The sequence below is a fragment of the Ochotona princeps genome, chromosome 30, assembly GCF_030435755.1.
Source record: "Ochotona princeps isolate mOchPri1 chromosome 30, mOchPri1.hap1, whole genome shotgun sequence".
Lineage (NCBI taxonomy): Eukaryota > Metazoa > Chordata > Mammalia > Lagomorpha > Ochotonidae > Ochotona > Ochotona princeps.
Window position 1 is genome coordinate 18,968,567 of NC_080861.1, and position 22,527 is coordinate 18,991,093.

At 42.5% G+C, this 22,527-nt stretch overlaps 1 protein-coding gene across 16 annotated transcripts in view; it reads right to left on the reverse strand.

The window, feature by feature from the left end:
- The window catches only part of LRRFIP2 (LRR binding FLII interacting protein 2), an 86,223-nt gene extending 65,475 nt beyond the window's left edge, over positions 1 to 20,748 (reverse strand). For 11 of the 16 annotated variants that reach the window (XM_058657161.1, XM_058657158.1, XM_058657163.1 and 8 more), the window contains exons 1-3: positions 20,606 to 20,748; positions 5,647 to 5,733; positions 4,416 to 4,466 (exon numbers count right to left, since the gene is read on the reverse strand). In XM_058657161.1, coding sequence (XP_058513144.1) covers positions 4,416 to 4,466; positions 5,647 to 5,733; positions 20,606 to 20,695 — 228 coding nt within the window. In that variant the 5' untranslated portion in view covers positions 20,696 to 20,748. The remainder of the gene's footprint in view (positions 1 to 4,415; positions 4,467 to 5,646; positions 5,734 to 20,605) is intronic. The other 5 variants (XM_058657172.1, XM_058657168.1, XM_058657169.1 and 2 more) reach the window with 1 other exon arrangement.
- Between the last annotated feature and the right edge of the window lie 1,779 nt (positions 20,749 to 22,527).

Here is a 22,527-nt window from a genome sequence, read left to right on the forward strand (position 1 = left end):
GCAAGTCACGTCTTAAACACACATAAAAATAACTCACCACAGCCCCCACAGCTGACTGCATTAAACACAATTCCAAACTTTTCCACATTCAACTCCTGAGAGCGAAGCACTACAGACTGGGTCAGGGGCAATCGAACGGCTCATCTCTAGAGCCAATTCACCCGAAACCAGAGAGAATCTTTAATCCTCAGAATTTCAAAGTCCAAAATACTGATTTGTACTGATGAAAAATCTACACACAACTGTCCAACTGGACCTACAGCCAATGAACATTATCTTTTCCAAAGTGAGCCAATGCCACAAGATTGCATGCTAATCCAGCATGACCCTGAGTTGCCTGGGCCCCCCTGCCATCCCATGGACGAGTGGGAAGGATTACTGTGGCCACTTGGGAAACAAACTGAGGGCAGAAGCTTTCTCTCCTTCCCTAACCTTGCCTTTCAAACAAATAAGTAAATCTTTAAAATACATGTATTTTAAAAAGAGCTTAGAAATCATCTAGACTAACCCTTTCCTTCATCTTACAGTAAGCAAGTCTAAATCACAAAAGGAGTAAGTCAGAAGCCATGATGTCACGCGAGTGGGGCCAGCATTCAGTCTTCCGCCTCGCTCGACTAGCAACCCATGGAGACGACCATCCCACGATGGCCAAACTCCCACCAAGTAAAGAGGGAAATCAGAGTGGCTAAGTAACCTGAGTTTCACTTGGAGAATCTTCCTTCCCTGAAGAAAAAAAAGCGCTTCAGTTCCCAGGTATTTCTAGAACTGCATTCATATTTCCAGTGCTTTAAGAATTAATAACATCAGCAGCCAAAGAGAGGCTGCAGCAAATTACACTGCTGGCCACCGATGGCAAGGCAGATGTCCCCTCGAAGACTCTGTTCCAGAGTCGGGAAAACAACCCAGCCTATGACCCCAGCAGACATCAACAGGACTACAGAAACAACCTAGCCTATGACCCCAGTAGACGTCAACAGGACTACAGAACTCAAGACTGAAACAACCCAGCCTATTACCCCAGCAGACATCGACAGGACTAACTACAGAACCCAAGACTGAATCAACCTAGCCTATGATCCCAGCAGACATCGACAGGACTATAGAATCCAAGACTGAATGAACAGAACGGATGTGCACCTGCTTCAAACTTTCTGGAAAACTGCACTATGGCATATCTAAATTTAACTAACTGAAATTAAAATATTTTCTTTTGTAGAAGTTCACCAGAAGCGAGGACAAAGTGTTTTAGTGACAGCAAACCACAGGAGTCAGCACCTACATGGCGTCCTGCATGAGCACTGGCCTAGTCTCCACTGTTCCACTTTGACCCAGCTCCCTGCCACCGGCCTGGAAAGGCAGAGATGGCCCAAGTGCCTGGAACCCACCTCCCATGTGTGAGAGCTGGAACAAACTCTTGAATCCTGGCTTCAGCCTGGCCCAGCCACAGGAGCTGTGGCCAGCTGGGGATTGAACCAGCAGAGGAAAGACTTTTCTGTAGACATGGCTTTCAAATAAATACATAAAGTAAGAGGGAAAAAAACGGAAAAGGGGAGGGAGGGAGCAAAGGAATGAGGGAGAGAGGAAGGGAGAGGGGGAAAAGGAAGGAAGATAAGAAAAAAAAAGGGAAGGTGGGGCAGGGAAGAATGCACCTAGTCATCTCTAACAACAAATATTTACCAGAGTCATTCCCGCAGCTTCACACGCGGAAACTGTAAAAACGGCTTTCACTCTTCCACATACACTTTACACTTTGTGACATACGCCAACAGATACACAGTTTAAAACCCAAAGCAACAGTTTCATGGAGTCTTGGGAGCGGAGGGCCCAGGAGAACTTGCCCATTTTGTTCCTGCTTACTTCACAGATTAACCCACTAACAGTTGTGATGTTTGTTACACCATAAGTTTTGACCTTGTCAATGAACAAGAAAGTCTTTTCCATCAACAATCTTTTGTCTTTTTATCCACCAAAGGAGATAATGCGAAGTGGAGACTGTGTAAGGAGCATTAGCACAGTGCTGGCACAGGGTACACACTCAGAGCTGGCTTCATTCCTAGGCCTCACGCGTCTGTACTCCCTGTTCACATTCCAACTACTCACTTCACACACAAAAAACCTAAAAGCAGAGCTCATTTGATACAGGAAGATTCTTCCAATACTTAACAGTCCTACCGTATGCATGTATATCTCAGTATAAACACACTGATCATCTATATTTTATATGGTGACTATCACATGCCAAATTCTGTTAGGGGCACGCACACACAAAGCATTCCAGAGAATGAAATTAAAGAATTCACTTGCAAGAGGAAAAAAGACAGTGTCAGAAAAGCTTTAAAGTGATCATCACTCCTGCTTTGCATGTTCAAGTCCTGCCTGTTAATCAAGACTCCGAGTCAGTCACTACCTGCATGGTAAGCCTCTAACTGCTTCAAGCAAGCCAAAATCACAAATACATCACATAGGGCTTGGTGGCGTGGCCTAGTGGCTAAGGTCCTCGCCTTGATCCCATGTGGCCGCTGGTTCTAATCCCGGCAGCTCTACTTCCTCTCTCTCTCTCCTCCTCTCAGTATATCTGAATTTGTGGTAAAAATAAAATGAATCTTTAAAAAAAACAAATACATCACATAGATCTAAAAAAAAAAAAAAAAAAGAGGGGGGGTTGTTTATATGCAGTCTGGGAACTCAGAAATCAAATATCAGACACTCAATGTACATACATGTCCTTCTCTCTCCCTCCTGGAACCTTGGGCAGGGGCAGGTGCCTGGCCTAGTGGCTGAGCTGCCACCTGGGATGCCATCCCAGAGGGCGTAAGTTCAAGCCCCAGGCCCAACACAATTGTAGCTTCCTGCTAATGAACAAGCTGAGAGTCAGCCAGAAATAGCTCAGGCACTTACAGAGCCCTGGACTGAGTTCCCGCGTCCCGTCTTCAGGATGACCTAGTCCCACCCCTTGCAAGCACTGGGGGACTGACTCAACAAAAAGAGAAGCCCTCTCTCCATGTTCCTTCCTCTCCCTCTCAAACAATCTAAAATCTTAGGTAATTTTAGAATTACCTTGACACTGAAAGAACAAATTCAGCTAATACTTCCACGTAAATCTTTTGAAGGATTCATTTTACTCATGCAAAAATGTGTAGTCAATATTAACTCAGAAACAGAAGTCACAAAAAATAAACTTAATTAGGCTACCTTTGGCTGTTAGAAAAAGGCAGATCCAATTGAAGATAACAAACAAACATGGAAGTCAATTACTTTTAAGTAATCACATTTTTCTCTTTTCTAAAATGATCTCATAATGACAAATGAGAAAGTTTCAAGTTTGGAGGTCAGTACAGTCCTAAGAATTTCAATTCTGATTATTCCTTAAAATGTTGCCACGGAAAGGATTTGCTTATTTGGCAACAATTTGAGAGTGGTTCTCAATCATTAAAAATCATATCCATCTTTGCAAATCTGATGACCCCCCCGTAAAAATTCACAAAATGTGCATAATATTTTAAGGTTCATAACCTATCTCTCAAGCTTAGTCATGCCAACTTATGAACTCCTGCAGTAAACTTGTGAACTTATCAATCTTGAAAAAAAAGTTCCAATTTAGGAATGATTCAATAAGTAATGCTTTATGGGCTTGCAATTTGCTTTTGTAGCTAATAAACTAGACAGTGGTAGTAGAGGAAAAGATAGAAAACTGGAAAAGCTGAAAGAGTAATTTTCAGAGACAAAAGGATTTGGTTCATCTCTCAAGGAACACTATGAAGACCTCATTTTTTTTTTTCTTAAAAAAGAGGAATTTGAGACAGAAAAAAAATCTATGAAAGACACAGGCCTGGCACAGTGTCAGTGGGTTAAAGTCCTTGCGTCACACATGCCTGGGATTCCCTATGGGTGCTGGTTCATATCCCAGCTGCTCCGCTTCCCATCCAGCTCCCTGCTTGTGGCCTGGGAAAGCAGTGGAGGATGACCCAAAGCTTTGGGACCCTGTGCCTATGTGGGAGACCCGGAAGAAGCTCTTGGTTCCTGGATTCGGACTGGCTCAGCTCTGGTCTTTGCAGCCACCTGGGGAGTGAACCAAGGGACAGAAGATCTTCCTCTCTGTCTCTCCTCCTCTCTGTATATCTGACTTTCCAATAAAAATAAAATAAGTCTTTAAAAAATAAAAAGGACAAAAGACGCATTCATTTACTGAATCTAGTGATTAGTGCACTCAGATACAGGTGAAGCTACTGGCCACAATAGAAAATGAATTCCAAGTACATAGTTGTAGATGAGACAGGCACGACCACCCCGTGACCTTTTCAAGCTGACACAGGCCAAACACTCCTACTTTGCAAACTATTAGTCAATGTTTTACTTCAAGATCACATTACTTTAGCAACAGATCACAACATGCAAGACGGGCAATCCTGGCCTACCAGCCACTTATGAATCTGTCCCCATTTCCGGTCAAAGGACTGGTAAGAGTGCTAGAAATGCAAAAGTTTCATTAACAACTACCAATGCACCACAGTCATCAAAAGGCCTTAATCAATCATATACGTTTCCCCTAAAAAATACTGATAATCGACTGAAAGTCACATATTCAAAATACACGAAGTCACGAAACAGGTTCAAAAATGAAGTATGTGGTTCTGTACAAGACCACAATTTATATTTAATCAATATATTTAATACAAATATACATAATAAATATATTTTGTAAGTTTTTCAGAATATTTCACATAGTTTCAGGAGTATAAATAAAAACCATGTATGTCAACATTTTCATTTCAAACTAAGAATTATATTCACTATTTGAAACTGTATGAGGTTTTTAAAAATTAGCAATGTAACAATTTTGGGGAGACTGACAATATAGGAAACACATATTTCTTTACCTACATCAAAAGAAGATATTTAATACTTTCTCTTTGTACTAATTAAACATCAAAAACGTCTATATGGAAATTTTCAGGACCAAGTCAGTATCAGAAGGAAAAGGTAAAACAATGTTCACAATGCCTAATTTCTAAATGCCTTTTGTTTTGTTTTGTTTTCTCACTGCTGGTAAAAGCATATTAAAGTTTGCAAACTATAAAAAAGCATGAGAAGAAAATAAAACCGTAATTTCTCCAACAAAACAAAGCATATATAATAATCATTTTTTCCTGGTAGTTTTTAATCCTTTATGTAGGTACTGGCATTTAACACAAAATTGGTTAGCTTAGAAGAGATTCATAGTTTAAAATAGGTTTACTTTTCTGTCTCTTTTCCTCCTTATTAAACATACTGCAGCACTTTAAGGTTGAACACCTTGACAGGGCTTCACTAACTCAAGTGTCGTAATTCATCCAAACTCTAGGACTAAACCGAGCTATCGTAAGTGCCTCTGTGGTCCCTGAAGACCCCTTCTCCCTGTAACTAAAGCTCTGCAACACAATGAAACATTTTAACAGCGCATCTATGAGCCACATATGTTTCTGCTGCTACTTAAAATAAATATCAACTAAAATAAATTTGTTGGAATAGAATGACTCGTTAAATTGTCGCTACACTCACACTATCCTCAGCGCTGCAAAGGGAACCAGATTTGCATCAGGAGTAAATTAATCATGAATTGATTTGTTTTAGGACAAGCACAAAAACAAGGTTCTTCCACCTAATTACCTCTTTCTGTTGTCGTTCCAATTCTCTCATTCGAATATCTCTTGCTTCGGCCCTGGCAGCCCGTTTTGCTGCAAGCCTTGCCTCTGCCTGAAAGATACAAAGTAAAACTCAGCTTTATAAAACAAGAACAAAGTACCTCTACATCAGATTTGAGGATGAGGAGCAAATTCTTCTCCATAACAGATCATAGTGGTAAACTGTCATCCACTAGTAGGCGACTGATACCTTTTGTAAAATCCTATACCCCATTTCTTTCTCCAGTCCCAGATTCTTCAAGTCTGAGCCATTACTTTTAACTGCGTACACTGATTTCACACAGTTCATTAACGTCTCTTCAAGCCAGGTTTGTTTCAGCATTTCTTTCCCAGTAAATTCAGACACGCAGCCTACAAACTCAAGAACCAGCTGTCCAGTTTCATTTTGGACACTGCCAAGACTCAGTCCCTGAGCAGTCAAGTCTCACAACATCCAGTACTCCCTGTGCTGTGGCTGATCTTGTCTGCTTCAGGATCTAAATCAACCCATCTCCCTTCTTTCCTCTCCCCTTCTCTTCTTCTTTAATAAAATTGATAGTCAGGGGCTAAATCCTTGCCTTGCACATGCCAGAATCCCATATGGGTGCTGGTTCATGTCCTGGCTGTTCCACTTCCCATGCAGCTCCCTGCCTGTGGCCTGGGAAAGCAGTCGGGGATAATCCAAGTCCTTGGGACCCTGCACCCATGTTAGAGATCCAGAAGAAACTCCTGGCGCCAGGCTTCAATTCGGCCCAGTTCCAGCCACTGCGTATACTTGGGGAGTAAATCAGCAGATGAAAGACCTTCCTGTCTCTCCTCTGTAAATCTGCGTTTCCAATAAAAATAATCTTAAAAAAAATTGAGGGGCCTGGCATGATGATCTAGTGGTTAAAGTCCTCGCCTTTCATGCACCAGATCTTTCTCCCTTTTCTTCTTCTCTCTGTATATCTGCCTTCCCAATAAAAATAAATCTTAAAAAAAAGGAATTGAGATGCAGTTCACATGTCAAATTCACAACCTAGAAGTAAACAAGTCCACAGTTTTTAGTTATCCGCAAAGATCTGCAACCATCACTACTGTATCACTGCAAAGCATTTTCATCAGACCCAAAAGAAATCTCACCCTCATTACAGTCACTGCCATTACCTCTCCCCCCAGGCCCTGATAACCACTGCGCAGTCTCAGGAATGAAATCAGGCAACAGGGACTCTTTGTCTCTCACCTGGACCATGGCAATTGCCTCCAAGTCCATCCATCTCTAAATTCTTCCCTACAGTTCATATTCCACAGTTGTAGGACTGCAAATCAGTCTTTCAAAATGCATTTCTACTTGTCAATTTTCTGCTTATTTTCATTTTATTTTAAAGTGACATAGACAGAGAAAGTCCTTCCGTAAGTTCACTCCCAGGTGACAGCAACAGCAAGGGTTGCACCAGGCCAAAGCCAGGAGCTCAGAACTCAACCTGGGTTTCCCGTGCGGGTGACAAGGACCCAAGTGCGGCCTGCTGCCTCCCAGGATGCTGGCTCAAACGTGCAAGAGCTCAGACTGGAGTCAAGCACTCAGACACAGGGTGCCCCAACCAGAGACTTCATCTCTGTGGCTGGCACAAGCCTGCCTGGGATGGCTGTCTGCCCCACAGGGAGGAGACCTGGGGGCAGAGCCCCGCAGAGGCCAGGGTCCCTGGAGGAGGTCAAGGCCACAGCCATAGCATGTGGGTCTAGGAGCAAGAAGGATAAGCCTGCCTGTTCCACCGAACCAATGGAAGACCTCATACACCGCTTCAAAAGGCAAATGGTGGTACAGTCTTTGCTTTTTCCATATTAAGACTGGCACTTTAAGGCAGACATGCTTTACCAACCTCTTTTCTTCATCCTCTTTCAAAGCTGCCACTGGATCTTGGCATGTCACACACAGTTCATCCTAAAAACCCTGACCAGTGCTTTGGGCAGTTTGGCCTACACTCAAGGGCAACTTCTATACAAAGTTCTGAAGTCTGCAGAAACTCTGTAGAATAGCAATGGACAAGCCTTAGAATAAATATTCGAAAGTCAGGGAGCTGCAGGCCAGAGGCCTGACTCCTGGCAGGCTGCACCCAGGGCACACAATCTCACTGTTCTGGAAGCGGCAGGCCAAGGGCAGGAAGCAGGATTTCTAGAAAGACCGTACTCCTGGTGTGCTACTGCACTGCTTTGGGAGCGGTGGGCCGGTGGCCTGATGCTGGGATCCTAGGCAGGCTAAACGTGAGACATGCCGAAAGTACAGCCACTAAACCAGACCCTACTGAAATCAGTGAATACAACTTAAAACTCTTCCATTTCTTTTAGATTACTATCAGATTCCTGAATCACTACTGAGAGCAGGAATAGTACCAAACTGATGCTGATTCTAACCCAGTAGGCAACATATGTGCTCTACACTTAGCCTGCAACATTTTTAACAGATTTCTGGTTAAACAAGTATACTTCTAGACAGTAACATTGCCATTCAATGTGGAATGCAGTCACATGACAGCATTATTTTTTTTTTAAAGGTTTATTTTATTTTTATTACAAAGTCAGATATACTGAGAGGAGGAGAGACAGAGAGGAAGTGGAGCTGCCGGGATTAGAACCAGCAGCCATATGGGATCAAGGCGAGGAACTTAGCCACTAGGCCACGCTGCCGAGCCCGACAGCATTATTTTATTGCACAGCACATACACAAAATACATGGAATGTAAGACTAAAGGACCAGAAATATTTAACTAAATCCAAAATAAAGTTAAAAACATAAAATGACTACTTGACAAACACTCACATTATCTTAAACACAAAAGAACTGAAAGCAGAGAGGAGATAGCCAAAATGTGCAAACAAGGAATGAATGACTAAATTAAGCGTAGAATATACATACAACATGATGCTATTCATCAGCCTTGGAAAGGAAATTCCCATGAATGCTATCACATGGATATACCTTAAAACATTCTACTAATGAAGTAAGCCGTCTCCAAAATCAGGAATTATCCTAGGATCTTCAACTTCATATAGACTGTCTCTTTTCTGTGAACTGTCATTCCAGTTCTCTAATTCCTCTGGCTATTCCTTTACTCCAAACGTCAGCAAGCTTCTCCTTTTGCCTGCACAGTCTTTCCGTTCGTCGGTTTATGTCAACTGTTCATGTCAGCCAACGCGACTGACTCAAATTCAGCATCTCAAACTCTGACTTCTCAAAGCTCCCGTGTGTAACATCCTGAACTGTGTGTACCACAAAGATGGTGAGTTCAACCAAGCTCATCCTCCCCGAGAGAACAGACTTCTCTTCCCTATGTTCCAGCCTCCAGACATGGAATCCTTGTCTGCCGCGGCAAAGATTTCAGGATCATCCACTTCTCACCAAGTCATCCTCTCAAACACCCTTTGAATCGATCCTGGTGTTTCATTTCTACAGACTCCTCCCTCCTCCACCAGCCCTCTGACACGTTCATCTGGAGTACTTCAAACTTCCAGAACAAGCAAGATACAAAAATAATCTCAAAGTGAGACAGGATGACCCAAGATGCAGTTTATGGCATCCAACATTTAATAACATTCTTAGAGCTTTCTGACTTTGAAATCTGTTAAGGAAATACAGGAAAACAGATTTAAAGAGGGATGCTCTGGTTTCCTAGCAGTGTTCCAAACCAGAGACCAATCAATCCTGTTAGAAATCTTGCATCTGTTCACTGGGCCTATGGATACAAGGGACTTACCCAACCAGCTGTACAGTGCTCACTACTTTCCTGGTATGTAATCCATTAAAAAAAATTCACCTGGGGCTGGCAAAGTGAAGTAAAGCCACCTTCTGCAGTGCCAGCTTTTCATACGGGCACCATTTCAAGTCCTAGCTCCTCTGTTCTGGGTCCAGCTCTCCGTTATCGCACTTTGGAAGGCGATGGAAGACGGCCCTAGTGTTTGTGCTCCTGCACCCACAGAGTACATTCGGAAAAGGCTCCCGGCTCCTGCCTTCACATCAGCTCAGCTCTGGCCATTGCTGCCATCTAGGGAGTGGAGGAGAGGATAGAAGACGTCTCTTGACTTCTTTGTTTCTGTCACTCTGCCTCTCAAAGGAATAAAATCTTAAAAAAAAAAAAAAAAAAAAATTGCACTGTCCTAAGATAAAACCAAGAGTGAAGTAAAATTGCATTCACACATGCACACACAAACACATAAACACACCCCCCCAACACAAAGTATAAGCTGGACTAGCTCCATCAAGTACTAAAGGAGCCACAAGTAAGTGCGTTTTTTTTTTTCCCAGAATATGTGTATAAAGAACCTGACAGGATTCTAGAAACCAAATGGGTACAACTCACCATTGTATCAAAGACGTAGCCTATTTTTTTAAGCACACGGGAAGGAGAGAAATTTCAAAAAACAGAATGCAGATGGTCTTCAGTATCAGTGCAAAAATTTTTTTTTCTGTAAAACCTTATCAGTTCAGTACTTTTTTCACTGCTCCGCCTCTGTTAATGTTCACTGTTTCCCCTTCTACATAGGTTTTTCATGACAGGAAGGCTGACTGGAAGGACTCACTTCACTCATCCCAAAGGCACCCGTTTTCACAGGTGCTCAGTCTGAGTACCCTTCTTTCTTTAGCTCCCTGTAGTCACACTGAAGAACTGTTCCTCTTTCCATGGTATCAAGTCAAACTCTTCCTCCAACACGCATTTACACTCTCACACACACACTGTCTCCATCCTCACCGTGGACCTTACCTCAATCTCTCCCTCAAACTAGGTTTTTAGCTTAGTGGATTAAGATACCCATGTCACACGACCAGGTGCCCGTGTCCGATGCCAAGCAGCAGCTCCAGGAGGCAGAATCAAGATGGCAGCAGCGACGGCTCTAGGAACTGGCTTCCTGCTACCCAGGCGGGGGAGCTGGACCGTGATTCTAACTCCTGGCTCTAGCCCTGAACCAGAGTTCTCTCGCTTATGCTCTTTCTCTCCCTTACCAAATACAATATTTTTTTTCCTTAAACACCCATCCTGATTCAATTCTACCTTGTCCTCTCTTTACACTCGAGTTCTACATTTTACTCCTCACTCTCTTCAGATGAATGCAGTCTGGCTTCTGCCCACATCACTTCACTGAAACTGTTCCTGGAAAGGTCACTAATGACCTTGAACTACAAAACCCAATAGAATTCTTCTGTTCTTATCACAGCTGTCCTCTCCGGACATCAGTCACCACTAACTGCCCACTCTGTCTTGAAGCCACCACCTCTTGGTGTTCTGTACGACCAGTGGCGTCCCTTGGTTTTCCTCTAACTCTCTTGATCTTTCATCCTCAGAGTATCTCCTCAGTAAACTATTGTCTCTTCTAGTTTCTTAAGTTTTAATATTAACCAAAGCTTCCTGATTCTCACTTGCTCTTCTCATTCTGTGTTTTCTCTTGGATGACACCGTCCCACTTGCAAATCTTCATATCCAAGGCATACATTTCACTCCTCCAATTCTGACCCAATTGGCTGTTGAATACCAGAGCTGCTCCACAAAGAGCTCAAACTCAACCTAGCCCCAATTTAATTTAACCTTTCCCTTAACCTTCCATTTCATTTTCATAAAAGTCTTCATCAACTGTCCCATTACCCAAAATTTAAAATTAAGAATGATCTTAGGATCTTTTTCATTCTTCCTCAATATTGAGCCAGAAAGTCTCTACTTTTTAATTCTTATCAAGATGCCAAACTTTCGAGCCCGTCCCAATAGCTTAGTGGCTCACGTTCTCACCTTGAATGCACCAGGATCCCACATGGGCGCTGGTTCTAGTCCTGGCCGCCCTGCTTCCCACCCAGCTCCCTGCTTGTGGCCTGGGAAAGCAGCCGAGGATGGCCCAAAGCCTTAGGATTCTGCACCAATGTGGGAGACCCAGAAGAAGCTCCAGGCTCCTGGCTTTGGATTGGCTCAGTTCTGGCTGTTGCGTCTGCTTGGGAAGTCAATCCCCAAGCAGACCTTCCTCTCTGTCTCCTCCTTTCTGTATATCTGCCTTTCCAATAAAAATGAATAAATCTTTTTTAAAAATATCCCAAACTTTCCTCTCCAGTCCCACAATCCCACTACCTAAATTCAGACTCTGATCACCTTTCATCAAGACAATGACAGTAGGTTTCTGGTATTTTCTGACTCTCACTGATCACCCTCCACATGGTCACTGCATGTTTTACAGAGAATTTATCCCAAATTCAAGCAGGTAAAAACCAAAGTCGAAATCAAGGGCAGACATTTGGCACAGTGCTCAAGATGCTGCTCCAGCATCCACATCCCACTTCACTGTGTCTGAGTTTGAGATCCGAAACCAGGAGCCAGGAGCTCCTTCCAGATCTCAGACTCACATGGGCACAGGAACCCAAAGACTTGGGCCACCCACTGATGCTTCCCAGGCCACGAGCAGGGACTTGGACTGAAGTGGAGCAGCCAGGACTCACACCAGCATCCATGAGGGATGCCACGCAACGTGCAGAGACGTAGGCAGGGACTAGCCTGCTGCACCAGGATGCCAGCCTCTGGTTCTGCTTCCGAACAGCTTCCTGCTCCTGAGCAGCCTGAGAGGCAGCAGGCAACGGCCCAAGGACCGTGAGGGAGACCTGGAGTGAGTCTCCGCATCTCAGCTTCAGCATCGCCCAGCCTTGCTCTTAAAAGCATTTGGGGGCTGAATCACTGAATGGAAAACCCATTTGTCTGCCTTTCAAACTAAACAAAACAAACAAACAAAAAAAAAACCCAGAAGCATTCGTTCCTAAAATCAACAAGGAATTGCCAGTTTCCAGGGCAAAAAAAGAAGAGTTGTTTAACCAACAAAAATAAAAAATAAAGATCAAAATGCAATCCAATTATGGTGTTTAGGGGACAGGGCTAGTGGGAGGTCCCTAGGTCACTGGAAGCATGATCTAGCAAGCTAGTCATCAAGAGAGGGTTGGTTATAAACACCTACGAGACGGGGGCAGCCACTCGCCCTCCTTCCTCACTCGCTATGTGATCCATTCTTGCACAAACGCCACCACTACCATCCTCCAGCCTCAGCAGATGGCCAAACCAGGGGGACTTAGCTCATCTTGGACTGTGGACCTCCAAACCAATAAACCAAGATACGCCTCCTTCAGGAGGAGAAGCCTTAAGACACTTCACTGTAGTAATGAAAAACCAACCAATCCGGTGACTAAAGTGATCTCATTGTAGTTCAGATCTGAAAAAGGAACTACCCTTCAATGGCTCCCCCACAGCTTTCAAAATCAAACTCCTCCGCACATAAATCCTAACTGGCCTCTACTTCCTCCTTCCTTAAGCACTTCCTCTCATTCCTTAACAGTTCCCAGTCAGACTGGGCTGTCTTTTGGCACTTTTCCACATAATTCCAGCCGTTTCACCCTCTGTGCCTGGACAGCACTCACAAGGCAATACACGAAAGCCCATTCAACACTATTCATAGGGATAAGAAGAACTTTTGAACATGGAAAGTGCGCAGGCATTTAGCCTAACAGTCAAGATGCCAATGAGCACACCGTGCCCCTTTCTCCGAGTGCTGCAGTTTAACGCCTGGTTCCAGCATCCTGCTAATGCAGCCCCTGGAAGGCAATGGTAGTAAGCTCAAGTCCTGGGTCTCCACCACTCAGGCTGAGTTTGTGACCCCTGTTACCGGCTGATGCAGCCACGGCTGTTGAGGGTATCTGGGGAGTGAATGTTAAGTGCTCTCACATGCTTGCAATACTCTCTCCCCATTCTGATATTTATTACAGTAGTTTCCCTAAGAAAAGAAGGAGGAATAGTGAGCGAAGCCAATAGTTATAAAAAAAAAAATGGCTTACATTGTCTTTTCTGCTTTCCTTCTTCCTGTTTTTAGAAACAAACTGAAACAATTTTGAGAAAATGCTGACATGTGTTGACGTTGGGTGCTACACTCCTGAGTACTCACTTTATTAACATACATTTCATACATCCAAAGAAATACAAAATGAGAACATACTCAAAGGCCTTCGAAAGAAGGAACTCCTCTAGCTTTAAACTGTTCGTCCTGTGATCCTGTATGTGAAATCATAATTTACAGAAATGTACTTAACTGAGCCAACGTAGTCTGAAACTGCCAGACATACTCACACTCACGATACAAAACCTACACAAATGCATGGGTAAGAGAGAGAGAAGAATCATCTGAGCCTATCTACCTGTGTTTTAATCTGAAGACATTAAAGACAGAGAACTTCAAAAGGGAAATGTTCAAGGAAAATGACTAATTCAGGTAGCTGAGACTCTGAGTTTACTGTGTTTCATTTTATTTATTCTTCCATGACACTCATGCCAAAAACACACTGAAAGACAAATTAAGAGACATAATATTTATTGTGTTGTCATGGTTTCCAAGCTAACAAATAAAAGCTATCACTCCATATCCTAGCAACTTCTCCATAGTACAAAAATCTTAGATATCATTTTTCTTAATTAGAACTTGCAATGTAATTATACTTAGCCACTTTTAAAAGCTTTTGGTAGCCCTTAGCAAATATTAAACTTTTTCTGAGCAGAAACATCACCATGTGGTAGATAAGATCCCTACAATTTCTTGTTTCAGATAACTAATTCATCTTTTACTCAGACCTTTTGACAGCAAAAATATTCTTCTGAAATGACAGAGGAAATTTAGGTTAAGGATTCTATTACTGAGGTCTCAAGATAATCTAATAAATAGAAAGCACCAAAAAAAGTGAAACTTTGAAGCTGCAATGACCAACTAGCCAAAGAAGAAAGAGGCAATCAGATCTAAGGAAAAAAAACTTTGAGGAAAAAAGCCATTGCCAGAAATGCCTTCTTTACATGTAGGTAAATGATATTGTATTTTCCCATTTTTTCCCCTCCAGATCCTTGAAAGTCTCAGAAATAGCAAAGATTATACTAAAACAGTTTTCAGTCATGCCGAGATTAATATTAAGTCTTAACCCTCCCTTCATTCTGCTTAGAGGAACAAATCAAAGGACAGGGAGATACTAACAGTGACGATGGCCAATAAGACTCTGGCTACCGTCCTCCTGTTGTCCAAATGGATGTCACGGTGATGCTGTAGGGATACCATAATCAAGGTACAGGTACAAATTTTAGCCCTATCCAACTTAAGTGACCTAGGTTGTCCTAGGTTCACCAATAAACTGAGAATGTTAATAGACTACTTCATAGGGTTGGTCCATACATCCAATTAAACAGTTTAAGCATTTTTATTAAAAATTTGAGTTGGGTTAGTTTAGCACAGAAGTTAAAGGCCATCTGGAGGGCAGGGAGGTACCTGTGTGGTGACGCAGGGTATTTAGTCGCTGCCTACAATACTGGTATCCCATATGTGTGCTAGTTCAAGTTTGGGATGTCCCAGCTCCCTGCTAATCCACCTGGGAAAACAACCAAGCACTTAGGTGCCTGTGGCCCATGGATCAAGTTTCAGGATACTGGCTCCAGCCCGGCCCAGGGTTGGCCACTGCAGTCATTTAGGGAAATCAAGTGGCACATGGAAGATCTCTCCTTGCCCCCCCCTCCCCGCCCCCGGTAAGTAGCTTTCAAATCAGTCCATCTTTTTAAATATACATAATCTCTTAAACACACACACACACACACACACACGCAAAGCCACTTAACACTTCCCATTTAGAAATCCTGGATCTAAGTCCTGTTTTGCATCCAATTCCTGTTAGTGAGCACCCTAGGAGGCAACAGGGAATAGCTCAAGCACTTGGGTCCGTATCATCCATGATAACCCCAAACTGAACTCCTGGAATTTGTACATCAACCAGTAGATGGAATACCTCAATCTCATTTTCAAAGGAGTAAAATAATTAAAGATTTTATTTTTATCTGAATACAGGCAGAATGAGACAGAGGTCTTCCTTTGGCTGGTCCACTCCCTAGATGGCTGCAACAGCTGGAACTGAATCAATTCGAAGCCAGGAACCAAGAGCCAGGAGCTTCCCTAGGGCTCCCACATGGGTGCAAGGGCCTAAGCTCTTGAGCCATCTTCTGCTGGTTTCCCAGGCTATAAGCAGAGAACTGGATTGAAAATGGAACAGCTGGGACTCAAAAAGCACCCGTATGGGAAGCCAGTAAGCAGAGACTTACACCACTATGGCTTGGTGCTAGCCCCCAAATAAGCAAAAATAAATTTTTACTAAATAAAATTATAAATAAAAATAATAAATCTTTCCTGAATAAACACATTACTGAATAAAAATAAATTCTTACTAAAAAAATTTTACCTACAGTACTCACAACAGTCCCTGGTACAGTAAGAATGTAGTAAGCGTCAGCTGTTGCAGCTATTATTTCCCTGGAATCCCAGACACGCCTCCAGTCTCAAGCGCTTGCCACGTTCTTCCCTCTGACTAGGAAGCTCTTCCACACACATCTGAGAACACCCTTTCCCTTAAGCAATTCCACTCAGCCTTCAAACCCCACTGAACGCATCTCCACGCAGGATGCCTTGTCAAACCCCCCAAGCATGCTTTAGTCCCTCTGCCACACACTATTCCCTCAAAGTGCCTAACAGCCCTATTCCTCCATCTCCCATAGTCTGACACTGCCAGTGAATGTAACACTCAATCAGTGTACAAGACAAGAAACAATTATCCTAATACACATATATCTGAAAATGGAGGGACGAGTCCACTGTGTTAATTACTTGTTTTAGAGGTATCGTCCCCTCCGAAACTGAACTTCCACAAAGCAGGGAGCGTGCTCGTCTGGTCCACTGCACATCCTCTGTCACCGAGCACCTGCAGACAGCAGTGCCCGGCAAGCCTGTCCTCACAGGAGGAGCTCCTTCTCTAACAAACAAACCCTAGTTTGAACGAAAGACAGGATTCATACACACAGTTACTACACAAATATTGGTAATTCTCTGCATTTTTAAGAGCTGCCTTTGGCAAAAGTTTTTTTGTATTTAATTTATATTTTATATTTAATTCAGCATAACCTAAAAATGAATACTCACAGTAAAATTACTACAAGAAAGTTAGCTGTGTCAAGCTATTATGATTATCATTCCGTAACAACAAAATTTCCTTTAAACCTGCTGCAATGTTTTCTTTCTTATTTTTTTGCCTTAGGCTATTAATCCATGAGCTAAAGCCTCATGCTTCTGATTTTCATTCTTACATGCCTAGATTGGCTATTACTGTGGGCAAAATAAAATCTAAGAGACTACAAAAAAAGTAGTGTGTGTGTGGTATACATACGTAATGAAATATTCAGTCACAAAAAAAGAAATGAACTTATTTAAAAGTAAAATAAGAAGGAACAGAGTTCTAATACGTGCTACAACATGGACAAATTTTAAAGTCATTACACTGAGTGCGGTAAGTCACACATAAGGGGACAAATATTGTATCATAATTCCATTTATAGGAATTTTCTAGGATAGGCAGAATACAGACACATGGAGTAAATGAGCGGTTACCAAAGGCTAAGAGATTAGACAATGGGGAGTCACTGCTTAATGGCTACAGAGTTTCTCTGTGGGCTGCTAAATGTCTTCAGTGTCATGGCTACACAACACTGTGAATGTAATTGATGCCACAGAATTGGACACTTCCGAAATACGAACATTCTATTTAGCCACAAATGCTTAACAACCATGAAGCTTCCTTTCTCTTAGTATTGCACTAGGTTTGTGCATCAAAAACATTTACAAGTAAATGTTGCCCAGGACACAGGGTCTGCCGAGCTCTCATCCTCAGAAAAGGTGATCATCTCCCAGACACACAGCTGTTCTTTATGTTTCATATGCACAGTGCCCAAGTGAAGCCCATTTCCATTGAGGAGAACTGTGCATATGAATATGATTTGGGGGGAGGGGTGGGTTACTGGACATTGGAAGAATCACCGAATTTTAGACCCATAAGTAATCTCAAATCAGGTCCAAAAACAAGCAACATTCTGATGTTTCCATTCAAAGAAATGTGTGTGCAGCGTGTTTTCCTCATCACTGCAGGTCTGAAGAAGGAAAGCACGGATGTTCCAGGCCTCAGGGATGCTGTTTACTGACCGGAAACTTCCAAGAGGCCTCAATCCCTTCTCAATATTCTGACTCTGGTCAGGCAGCCAAACCTGCCTGCACTTGAACTTGGCCCCTCTCCCCTTTAAGTGGTTAGCTACCTTTGGATTTCTAATTTGCTACATTCAGGTCTCTCCCACTCAACAGTCGACTCTGCAACTGATTTCCTGCAAACACTGGAAACAAAGTCAAGTGCGCCTGGGAAGGTGAGTATTCACCTTCCAGTGTATTCTTCCCACACACTGTCAGACTTGCTGACCACCCCTTCTAACACCTGCTCCTCTGAGCTCTTCAACCATCTGTTAACAGCTTTGAGCTGCTCCAACAAACAGCAACATGCCTGCAGACATGACAGAACCTCTAAATTTACATTCCCTGTTTTCCTGGTACAGTCCTAAAACACCTTCTTACAGTCCACTCAGGTTGTACAAGATGAAATTCTGGAGATAGATAGTGGTGAGGACTGCCCAAAACTGTAAATGTAGTTGGGACCATGGACTTGCACATGTAACAGCATGGGACACTTTATGGACTGTGAGTTTACCATAGTTTTTAAATGCATTCACCTCCATATTATAGCATGCAAATTATCCAACTTGTGGAATATATTTATCTTTTCATTTTCATTTCTCGGTTGCCTGCTTCTTGGCCAAAGGGGAAGCATGGAAACCTGAACAGATACTAAGCTAGAGGAAAAAGTGGCTATTTGTCTTCATTTATTAATTGTATATGTCAAAAAATAATTGTAAGTTAAAAGAGACAAACTCTTAAGAGCTAATTAAAGAAAAATGATTAAACTATTTTGTCAGGTTTGTTTGTTTCCCATTTAAAGCAATGGTTTTTGGTGAAAGAGGTGCTGCCACTGAAGAGAGGGGAGTCTAGGTTATGTGCGACTCCCAACCACCAAGTGTACGAAAGAGCAAGCTTGCAGCACCTGCATTCCATGCCAATGCCAGTCTGAGCTCCAGATGCTCCAGCTGTAAGCCCTCCTGCCCATGCACCTGGAAAAGCAGCACCAAACAGTCCAGGAACTTGGCCTCTGACCCCCACGTGGGAGACCCAGACAGCCTTGCTCCTGGCTCCCGCCTCGCACAGCTCCAGCTGTTGGAGGCATTTGGGGAGGGAACCAGAGGATGGAAAAGCTCTTAGACATTCTGACACTTGGTCTCTCTAATTCTGCCTTTGAACTAAATAGATAAATAATTTTAAAATTAAAATAAACAAATGTCCCGAGTTTGGAGCCAGACCTCACACCTGAATCCAAGCTCTGCTACTTCCTGTCTCTGTAACCTTGGAGAAGTTACTTTTCTGTGCAACATTTTCCTCATCTGTAAAATGGAGATGAATAAACAAACCCCAGGACTTTACAAGGACTAAATGAACTCAAACATGAAAAATGGGATCCAGCACAATGGCTCAGTGGTTAAATCCTCGCCTTGCACATGCCAGGATCCCATATGGACACCGGTTCGTGTCCCAGCTGCTCCACTTCCCATCCAGCTCCCTGTCTGTGGCCTGGGAAAACAGTCAAGGATGGCCCAAAGCCTTGGGACCCTGTGCCTGTGTGGGAGACCCGGAAGAAGCTCCTGGCTTTGGATCAGCTCAGCTCTGAGTGTTGCGGTCACCTGGAGAGTGAACCAGCAGATGGAAGATCTTCTCTCTGTAAATCTGCCTTTCTAGTAAAAATAAACATACCTTTGAAAAAAAAAGAAAGAAAGAAAAACCCTGAAAACCATTTAGAATCACGCATAGTACAAAGCAAGCATCAGTCTTCTGTGTTAGAATCCTACCTAATTTTCAAAAGAAACATCAAACCAAAAGGGTAAGAAAGTCAAATACTTAGTGATGACGGGGAAGGATCATAGAAGATGCTGCTACTTTTACCTCTTACAAAAATCTCAGTAAATCTCTTCAGTTTTGGAGGTAAACATTTTGAGCAGTTTCTATCTTCAATTAAAAACCACGTGGCTTCCAAGATGTTTCCACTCATACAAATATAGTAAGAGCATTATAAACTAATAACTACCTTTCAATTTTCAAATTTATATTTCAATTTTTAACCTAAAACTAACATGCTTACTTTTTTAAATTAAGGTTATTAAAATAATATCATAACTTTATCATTCATTTTTAGGTAACTTTTCTTGGCTGCAAATGCCATGCTAAGGATCTGACATCTGATAATACTGTCAAATCCTCAAGAGGAAAAAACTAACAACGAACTGGGTCAAAGGCAGACTGGTAATACAACATGTCCAAAGGAAACCCCACTAGTCTTCAATCAGTTACTGACCAAAAATAACAAACAGGAAGTGATAATGGAATGGTTCTCACTCAAATCATTTAACAATGTTCTAAGCAATTCTTATACAATATTAGTTAATGGTCACTCTGAGCGTTAGACTGAAAAAAACTTATCATAAATTTCCAGCATACCACCGGAAGTGTTCGAAGTTAAAAAAAAAGCCCCAGAAGATCTGTGACTAGCTAAAATAATTAAACAAAAAAATCCACTGTAATGTTTCAAACTACAATGAATCTACGTAACATCAATTTTATATAGCAGCTTCTGGAACTACAAAGACCAAGAAGCATTTCTATAATATAATTATACTTACGCTAATTATCTTACGTCTAAATTTAAAGCTTCATTATAAATGTCAATAAGTTAGGACAAGTAACTGAAACTCAAGTCACCCATAAAAATAAAATGAAAACTTAATTTGAGGTAAGATGAACAAATACTCCAGTACATTTTATTCTAATAGTGTTTTAGAGGCCAGCTGTAACATCTTGTTGGAAGCCAACATCCTGAAACTAGCTCGCTGTAATCTCCGTCCAGCCAGCATTGTTACAATGCTCTCACTGTGCAGTGCTGGGAAGGAGTTTAGCAGACACACCTCTCGGGCAATGTTACTCAAAGCTTCATCTTCCGCCGAAAACCGGTCTTTCACAGGCGTCCTTTTCCTCCCAGAACCAGGAGTCCCCATCCTGTGTTCTTACGAGCCGTCAGATTTGAATGCAATTTCACTTTGTTTCCTGTCTGGACAGAAACAGAAACAGAATTAATTTAGGATGTTGCCCTTCATGCAGTTTTAACACTCATTTTCACATTCATTTTTCACTTTTATCAGTGAAAATAAGATTCTCCTTCAAGAAATTTACTGGCATATGGTGCCAATAAATGTCTTATTTAAATGTATACTAACCACTAATCCCTCCTCCTTCCACTCAGCTGCCCATAGCAACCTATGAGTGTGGTTATAATATTAGCCTCTCAACAGTGCAGTCAGCAGTAACCAACAGTTTTAAATTACTACAGCTATTTCTAAAATCGATTCCCATTCCAGAGTGAACAGCGCTTCAGAAAAGTCATTCAGACAAAGTTTCAGAACATGTTTTAAGAGATTTTAACACTGGGCCCAGCTTGGTGGCCTAGTGGCTGAGTCCTCCCATACGGGAGCCAATTCTAATCCTGGGTGCTCCACTTCCCATCTGGTTCTCTGCTTGTGGCCAGGAAAAACAGTCGAGGATGCCAGAAGTCCAGAACCCTGCACCCAAATGGGAAACCTCGAAGGGGCTCTTGGTTCCTGGCTTTGGATTGGCTCAGCTCCAGCCACTGTGGCTACTTGGGAAGGACAGAGAATCTTTCTCTGTCTCTCCTTCTCTCTGTATATCTTTCAATGGAAATAAGTAAATCTTAAAAAAAAAGATTTTAACAATGAGCCTCAAAGTAACGAAGTACATAGCTTTTTACTGTAACTTAAGAAACAATTCCAATTAATCATAACTACATATAAGAACAACCACATAAAAGAACAAAGTTTTACTGCTCTACAATTAACTAACCAACACTGCTTGGTACGCACCACTGCCAGCAGAAGTGCTGGCTATACACTGCTGAACCCACGGGATGAGCCAAGGGACGCGGACCGTACCTAGGGATCTGCTACTGCTGTTGTGCCTATTACTACAAGAGCAAGGCAGCGGATCCATCCTCCAGGAAAAAACAAGGACGTAACGGCACCTGCCCTTTTCTAACACACAGTAGCTGAGAAGGAAGACCCAACAACAGACTGCACCCCCAAGTGCACAGCCTCTGTTCCACACACACTGTTGAGAATTTTAAAAACGTTTTTCTAGCTTTAAGTAAACCGGTAAAAATTTCATTACCGTGTAAGTTACAGAAGAATTCATGAGTAAGGATGATGTCATTAGCGGTAGCTATATTAGAGCTGTAAATTACTTCAATAAACTGGAAGTTACTGTAGGCAAAATAAAGCAGAACCACTTCAACAAAGGTTTTCCCTAACAGAAATTGAGGTCATTTCTAGATAATAGTAATCTTGCACCATTTCCCAGGACTAACTTATCAATTGCAATAAAGGTTGATGATGTTTTGTTACTCCATCACAGAAGACATAATTAGATATGAGCACTAGGAAAAGAATTTATACAGGGGCCTGGCGGGGTGGCCTACCAGCTAAACACCTCGCCTTGAACACACAGGGATCCCATATGGCCTCCAGTTCTAATCCTGGCAGCTCCACTTCCCATCCAGCTCCCTGCTTGTGGCCTGGGAAAGCAGTCAAGGACGGCCCAAAGCCTTGGGACCCTGCACCCATGTGGGAGACCCACAAGAGCTCCTGGCTTCAGATCGGCGCAGCACCGGCCGTTGCGGCTCACTTGGGGAGTCAATCATCGGATGGAAGATCTTTCCTCTCTCTCTCTCCTGTATATATTTATATCTGACCTTGCAATAAAAATAAGTAAATCTTTACCAAAAAATTCATTCAAATAGAAACAAAAATGTATCTGAAAG